At 40.7% G+C, this 8894-nt stretch overlaps 1 protein-coding gene across 1 annotated transcript; it reads right to left on the bottom strand.

The window, feature by feature from the left end:
- Positions 1–6279: 6279 nt before the first annotated feature.
- On the bottom strand, positions 6280–6861 carry LOC125382653. Its single transcript, XM_048400717.1, has one exon. The coding sequence runs from the start codon at positions 6859–6861 to the stop codon at positions 6280–6282; it is 582 nt and encodes a 193-aa protein (XP_048256674.1).
- Between the last annotated feature and the right edge of the window lie 2033 nt (positions 6862–8894).

Genomic DNA, 8894 nt, shown 5'->3' on the forward strand with positions numbered 1-8894 from the left:
TATCCAACGTGATGTCATCAAACTACTGACTTTTTCTGTGCACCGGAGAGTTTTTGCATACATTAGAGAAGGGGGTGGTCATACACGCTATTGATGTGACGTGTCATTGAACTTGAACGGTTTTAGATGTATGTGCCCTTTGTCCATTACGTTGACCAGTTTGTTTTTGCTACCACATCTCAGTTTGTCCAACTGTCATGCCATTATCGGAATATTTTACTAATTTCCTGTTGCCACTCCCAAATGTCCTTTTCAACATTGACTGCTCGGCGTTCCTTTACTTGTTTTGTCTTCCCATTTAAACATAGTTATGTTTGAAATAACTGTTTACCAAAGCACCTGTTGAAACTGTATCATCTATAGGACAACCCCTGAAAGATCGGACCGCCTCCGTGGTCTAGTTGTAGAGCGTCCGCCCGGAGAGCGGAAGGTCCGGGGTTCGATCCCCGACCGCGTCATACCAAAATACGTTAGAAATGGTACCTGTTGTTACCCTGTCTGGCGCTCGGCATTAAGGGGCTAAAACAAGGACTGGTCGGCTCGGAGTCAGTATACTGTGTCTGAGTGGGGTATTCATGTTAAACTGCGGCATGGTATCTCAGTGAGCTAGCACTATAAATCGGCATCAGTCCGGACTAGTACAAGCAGCCACACAAACATACACACGTACATGCACGTCGCTATATAAGTGCAATAATCTTGGACGCGACGTTAAACCCCATTTCACCTCACCTCACCTGAAAGATCGAAACTTTGATATTTGACTGATATCTGTTCTCACGTAATTATTGGTTGGTTGTTTAACGCCGCACTCAGCAATATTCCAGCTATATTACGGCGGTCTGTAAATAATCGAGTCTGGACCAGACAATCCAGTGATAGACATCATGAGCATCGATCCACGCAATTGGGATCGATGACATGCATCAACCAAGTCAGATTCCGACCATCCGATTCCGTTAGTCGCCTTTTACGACACGCATAGTCACCTTTTACGGCAAGCATGGGTTGCTGAAGACCTATTCTACCCCGGATCTTCACGGGTCTCTTACGTAATTAGTATCGGTATCAGCTGATACTGCCTTGCAAATTGACACGTAATAACATTCACACGTACATGTTTTGTATCCATGCAGTAACAAGTTTAGATGTTCCAGTACATTTACTGATAGTGATGTTGTATAAATATCTCCTTAACAATTCACAACAAAACTTTGTTCAGTAGCTTAAAAAATACCGATTTAAATGACCACATGCATCGCAAGAAGATATCACGACCACGACAACGTCGCTTGCTATCGTTACTCGTTCAATTGTGTTTTAACCCTCTGTATGAAAACCAATTTCGACATTTGTGAAACCTGATTCCACCACTTGGAATCAGAATTTAACCACAACATCACAGCAGCAAGGGATTCACATTATCAAAGAGTAAATCTGAAGGATCTCTTTTACCGTGTAAGCGGGCATCTAATCTTAAGCTACTTGAAAGAAATTGGCCTTTGTCATAAAGTTTAAATATGTATGTGAATAATTAATTGCTTGTTTTTCAATTTGTTTTGATGTTTAACTGACACAGAAGGCTCTTTCCAGGAGGTTAAAGTACCGTAAAATGATTGTAACCTTGTGTCCCACATTTGTCATACACTTCTTAAATGCCAAAGAGAGGTTAAACTGTTCGTAGTGATAATATTGTTTCACAATGAATTTAACTTCATGTTTCCTTGAGGTGTACATGCAGATAAATCGATACCAAATGGTGTCGCTTTATACTTAAACACACAAGCTGGGTATTCTTCAGCTTTATTTTAAAATACCAGCAAGTGTGTATTCAAATGTCTCTTCTTGTAAGCCTGTATGGAGCCTCAAAATTAAAGAACTAGAATGTAGAGGTGAAAAGTCCTTAACAGTGGAACCCAATAAGAAAGAAAATCCTCATCACAGCACAGTACAATCAATAACTAAATCCATTTTACTTCTTTGAACATGCCAGATCCCTTTGTCTCGTAAGTAAATCAGCTTATCTGGAATTCCACGTATATATTCGTAGAAGACGTGATTGAAATCTGAAAAGTGTGCATAAGGAATGGTCATGTATTTAATACACCGTAATGGTCTGTACGGTAACCCCATTTCCTCCTGATGGAAGGTTGGAAGATGGAATTATATATAAGAACCCTCGCCGTTTACCGTCATTATTTTCTTCCAAAATGACTGTTCGTTTACAAGATCGTGCCATCTAGATTGTTCATGTGTTTGGGGTGGTATGTTGTTAGACATTTGTAGATATACATCATGTACAATTATGACGAAAGAGGCAGCAGCAAATAAATTTAACCGTATTTTCCATACCATATGATATTTTGTGCAGCACAGCGGGTAACTTATCATTCATTCATCACAAATCATTGCACTAGAATTCTTGTGATTTTGAATCATGATGCAGCGTTATTATCCTGAAGCAACACTAAATTATAATTATACTTTCTCTTGCTTTATTATGACCCGATGAAACAGTATGTTGACATTTGTTAATACTGTTGACCGAGACTGGACACATGAGTATCGAGAATTAAACCGACACGTGTTAACTGACGATATGAGTGATTTGCTTAATGCTACGTATTAATTAGTGAAGACGTTCTGTCCCAATACAAATTACACATCCGCAGTAAAGGTTCAACAAATGTCAAAGTGACAAGTTTTTATTGAAAAAGTTTTAATGTATGAGAATTTGAAACTTTCCTTTTTCTTTTGGTGTGCAAAGTTGCAAAAGAAGTATCGATCATGCCAATATTGTAGAGTCTCGAGTTCCCAGATTCTCAGATGAAGGCATTGTGCTACATTTAAAAAGTTGTTTTCTTAAATCAACCCTTTGCCTGTTAAGAACTATGGTTATTATTCCCTGACCATTTTGAGAATGCTAACTTTTCAAAAAGTGACAACGGCATATTTCTGTGCCGGAAATACAGCATGGACAATTAAATGAAGCGCCAATTTCGAGGGGGAATGTCGGTTGGAGATGTAGATTGGTATCCTAGCCCTAAAAGTCATATATTAGGAATCAAAATTGTTTTATGTGAGCCCTTGGCAATAGTTCGGAAATTTAGTGTATTATATGTACAAAGTTATAATCTGCACTTCTCATAGGAAGAGATGAAGAAAAGCACATATCGAAAGCATAGGTCTCTCACGAAAATCCAAAGTCTCCATCATTCACACTATGTTCTCTTCATCACAGGGAGATGGAGTATCAGGTTAAAGCTGTGGCTCGTTACGCCAGGGGTCTTTGGTCCTATTACGTACATGATACACACTATGTTACATGTAGAATGTTTTATTCAAATTTGCTATTCATGAGCTTCAAGCGTTTCCACAATGTTTTCCCTTTGCAATTGAAATTACAATAAAGCTTTGAAATGTTTAAGAAAAATATTGAGCATTGTCATCTAACTGATCATCTTCTAATCTTCACTTGCAAATTTATGACTAACGACACGATCAAGTACATGACTCAAATGAGCGTACAGTGCTGTTTTCGTATCTCTTGTGAAAATACTGTGCAAATGAAGTGAAACTACAGAACAATACACCAATGTCTGTTTGATTGTGATTTATAAACACATACTCATGATGTGATCGGACTCGTACAATCGACTATGCTTTTAGCACAGATTTCTATTGAATATGGAAAGGATTTTGTCGCTTTTATTTACAAATTAACAGAACAGGGTATTCGTTTTCTATAACGCTAATGTTACAGAGTTTACAAAATCTTTTGTCACTGGGATTGCAGTACGACATTTATCAATTTTGATATTAAGAAGAAATGGTTCAACACAGAAATTTAAAAGAAACAAGGTTCAGCACAACCTTGTGGCCTCATATGACATGACAAAGAACAGTTTTCAATGCCTTTGTGCAACAACAACATATGACTATCGAGCTCCAAAATTTCATATTTGTATGAAGTTAAATTAAATTCTATGATATTACATAATGATTAAATATATCGACTTTAGTAGGTACAACAATTTTACTAAAAATCTACCTGTGCGTTTCTTTTTTTTAAAGACTGTACGTATGCTTGACGGTAAATACTTTCATCACAAGGGATACACTTAGGAGGTTCGTCCTCATCTGTTTTAAGCAGATATTCGTGGGTAAACCGACTGTGGCAAAAACGACTTCGTCGTAAAACGACCTCGTCATGTCCTGACTAACAACCCAAGTAGGTATGACCGATTGTTGGTTTTATATTCGTGAAGTTCATTGCTTCTTACTTGGGTGCCCCACCTCTTTTGCATGTTATCCCTCATATGTATAAATCTTGATTGTTGGTTCGAAATCATTGTACGTGATCAGTAGTGGAGAAAATGGTTTGTCAAGAGCTGCTTTAGCTGCAACATCGGCTTTTGAGTTACCTGTTGTGCCTACATGACTTCGTAACCAGCAAAAGACGATGACACATTGGCCAGTAGAAAGATCATTACAGAGTTCTAATATGTCAAGGATAATAATAAAGTTCAGAAAAATGCAATTATTACAAGCTTTTTAAGACAACTATTTCCCCAGAATACTATTTGTTTTATATCAATTTTAAAAGGTTTAGAATAACTTTAGCACAATTTAGATGCAGCTCTCATAGAATTATGATCGAAGTAGGCAGACATAGAAACCAGAGAATTTAGAATATGTGAGCAATGTGGTTTAAATGTGATTGAAGATGAGTTTCATTTTCTGTTAGTTTGTCCAAAATACGACCACCTAAGAAGAAAATATATTGATCTGCCTTTTTATGTACAACCCACTCAACAAAATTTATATCGATCATGTCAACAACTGATAAAGATACTCTAAAACATCTATCAATGTTCATTTATAATGCTATGTTAATTAGAAGATGACCTGTTAAACATATTCCCGAGCAAGAGAGTTAACCGACTTTAAAAGTCCAGTTTCCACCCTTGCCGAACTAGGCTGGAATTCCTGGGCTCGATCGTGGCGCAACCAGTGGCTATTACCAGTTATGTCCCTTCTAAGCCTCTCCTATGGACCAATCAGATTCCACCTCTCGAATCACTTGCATTTGCTTCAAACAAAATGGATGCGCCCAGTCAAGACGACCTGATCGATAATCAAGATCTATATTGTAATAAAACGGGTCTTACATCGCGAAGTCCATCAAATCACGTGAGCACCTTGATTAAAAACATTAAAAACATGAAAAGATTTGGAAAATATCTGCTGACAACGGTGCACATGCTTTCCAAATCTTGCAATCGACCGAAATCTGCACGGCAGTTTACGAAACGGATTTCGATTTCGTTGCGCGATTGTGATTGGACTATGAATAGTGAGTGAGTGAGTGAGTACGGTTTTACGCCGCCTTTAGCAATATTCCAGCAATATCACGGCGGGGGACACCAGAAATGGGCTTCACACATTGTACCCATGTCGGGAATGGAACCCGGGTCTTCGGCGTGACGAGCGAACGCTTTAACCATTAGGCTACCCGACCGCCCGGACTATGAATAGACTCGTTAGTCCAGCCAAAATGTAACTCCATAATACCAGCCTAGTTGAGCAAGGGTGGAAACTGAACTTTTATAGTCAGTTAACTCTCTTGCCTCGGGAAGATGCCTGTTAAACGGATCTGTAACCACTCCCGAAACAGAATTGTACTATGGACACGAGGCCTTTCAGTATGGAATAAAACTTATCCTTATCTCATGCTGCCTTGAGGGACGCCCTGATCTTGATCGAAATGATCAGACAGGGTACAGCTCACAGGTACTTGAAATTGTCTGTTGTTTAAAAATTTAGATATGAACTGAGGTACATTGTATTCTGTCCCTCAATCAAAATTCATGCAAATCTTTTAAAATACCATGTTTCCACTTTGTATCATATGCCTGCTCTAGATCGAAAAAGATTGATACAGTATGCTGTTTGTTGACAATGGAACCTTTAATAAATGCTTCTTAACAAATGGTCAGTGTTTTTCGGAAACCACACTGGATGTCACTGAGTAGGTTTTTGGTCCAATGTTGATTCGTGGTGCTGCCTCCAGAGGTGAAATGTTACGCGAACGCGAGGAAGACTTTGTAGTACTCCTATTTGCTTCGTGTGGAGATGGAGTTACCTCCATGACCAGATGACCAAAGGAGTTATGGACTTCTACTGGGATCGCTCGTGGTACGAGACATTGTGTTCGGTCTTGACTCTCATCATTTGGGACTCGCTTTTCTACACAGGGCAGGATTTTGAAGAAGCCATTTAATTCCCACCGCAGTTTGAACACTTCACATCCTTAAGCTTCCTGCAGTCAGTGGCCTCGTGCTTGTCACCGCAGCGGTAACAACCAGCAGAGGCATGGAAGGACTTGGATCCATGTCCAAACACTTGGCAGATGTAGCACCGGAGTAAATTGGGGATATACACCTCCACTCCGATGTTACAGTGACCAGCTTTGATAGATTGAGGGATAGACGTTCGTGCAAAAGTGAAGAGGTAGGTGTTGGGCGGTTGGACCACACCATCCTTCTTGAAAGTAAATCGTTTGACAGCTGTGACCGACTGTTCAAGTTCCTTGGCTATATCGTCTTCGAGCATGCCGGACAGGCAGCGAGCTCTGTCACGGACAATGCCCTTACACGAGTTCAGTGACTTGTGCACTGACACAACAACCTTGATATTGACAAACTCATTTAATTTGAGAAGATTTGCAGATTGTTGTCTCCGTGCACATTCTACAAGGAGAGAGCCAGAACGAAGCTTTGTGAAATTTTTAACCCCATAACCTCTCCGCAGATACCGATGATACCTTTGGCGTAGCCAATACTCGGATCGAGTGGGCATAGTATTTTCGTCAGTCTCTATATGTCGTCTTTTTGAACCCGGATGTTAGGAAGACATGTCGAAAGGAAATTAATTCTGCACCCTTCCCCCACCCACCATGGAGTGTCAACAAGGACAGTCTTATACTGCAGCGGTTTTCGAAACTACAAAGACCGAGGAAAAAGGGGTGGTATACTCCAGCAAATATGACGCGAAAAGCTATAACTATCTACCAAATAAAGGGTCAGGTTGAGCCATAACAATTAATTATAGACAGAATTCGGAGGTCAGCATCAACAGATTGGCCCATGAGCCACTGCCTTCTGGGCATAGGGCTCCAAGAAAGTTTATAAATGTATACAATGTCATATATTTAAGACATCTTGAATAAATTTATTTTTTGAAAACCAAAAGATTGGGCTAAATAGTGTATGCACAGGGCATGCCATGACCAGCCGACTGATAGAATCGGGCCCATTTTACCGCCCGTCTAGGCAAAATTAGGGCCGAGGTGGTGTGTTGGACTAAGGAGCACCATTGCCGGCTACGTCGCCCTCAACCAGCAGCCTCCCTTCCTCTGCCGACACAGGGTCGCAGCCCACGCAAACAGGCTGCTCAATTCGGTCGCTTTTTACGACCAGCCATTGGGTGCTGAGGACACATTCTTGTTTATCCTCCCCGGGTCCCCACGGCGAATAGGTACGCATTTTCAGACTATTAAGAATATCTGAAAGTCATTCTTGTTCATGAATATATTTTTATCGTGATACAAATTCAGATACAAATTGTTTTGGATAAGAAACTGATTGGTTTTCATATATAGCCGAAATTTATACAAGGTATGTTTAACTTTGCATACGCAATTAATCTTGGCATTTACAACAACAGATTATTTCTCGGGTAACGACTATTAGGCATATACAAAAGTTAAGCGCCACCATATTCATAGTCTCTTGATTTCACGTGTGGGAATCAGAGATACGAAATATGATGATGTATGACTGAATTAGGCTTCCATAGTTTCATGAACCCAAATTTGTCCAGATACCACAAGGAAAGCGTGCTTTACGTGTTGCTGCAGTTCCCCTAACCTATAAATAGTGAAATTCAAGTTTCAGACACGTGGTTGCATTTTGATCCTGTATGAGATTCCCCTTCCAATAGAGGTTGAAAATCAGCCATGGTGAGGAGAAAGTTAACGAACGCTGAAAAGTGGCAAGTGATGGCATGAAAAATGCTGGCATGTCATGCAGGGCCATTGCAAGACAAATGGGTCGTCATCACAGTGTTATCACTCGTTTGATTGTCAAACATGGTCAAACCAATGATGTCAATGACAGGCATACATGTAGGTCTGGCAGGCCAAGAAAGACCAGAGAGGATATATATAGACGTCTTTTCAGGATAGTCAGACGAAATCCATTTGCCACTTCAACAGATTTAAGACTGCAGTGGATTACCCATCAGAGACTCTCGTCGATGACCGTAAGGGGTCGCCTCAGAGCGGCTGGTAATAACGCCAGAAGACCAGTAAAACGTCCTCAACTGACTGAGAGGCACAAGCGGAATCGTCTGATATGGTGCCGTGCCCGTAGTCGATGGAACTTGGCCTACTGGAGAAGGATCCATTAGTCTGACGAGTGTCGAATGCTGCTACGAACTGTTGTTGGTCGAATACGTGTTTGGAGGCAACGTAACACTCGTTTTGCACAAAGGAACATCCAGAACACCTTAGCATGTGGCGGGTGGGTCTGTCATGATATGGGGTTGTGTTTCCTCCGGCTGCAAACTTCCGCTGGTGACAATTCGTGGAAACCTGAATGGCCAACAATACCAAGATGCCGTTCTTCGTCCAGTGGTAGTCCCTCATTTTGACAACCATCCTCTTCAGACAAGACCTGTTTACATGGACGACAATGCTAGACCACACAGATCTCGGGCAGTTTTGGCTTATTTGCGTCAAGAAGCTATTGCCACTCTTCCTTGGCCGGCCTGTAGTCCGGATCTTAATCCCATTGAGCATCTCTGGGACATTCTTGGCCGGAAAATCAGAC

Source organism: Haliotis rufescens, unplaced genomic scaffold (assembly GCF_023055435.1).
Source record: "Haliotis rufescens isolate VD_foot unplaced genomic scaffold, xgHalRufe1.0.p SCAF_20, whole genome shotgun sequence".
In the NCBI taxonomy this organism is placed as follows: Eukaryota; Metazoa; Mollusca; class Gastropoda; order Lepetellida; family Haliotidae; genus Haliotis; species Haliotis rufescens.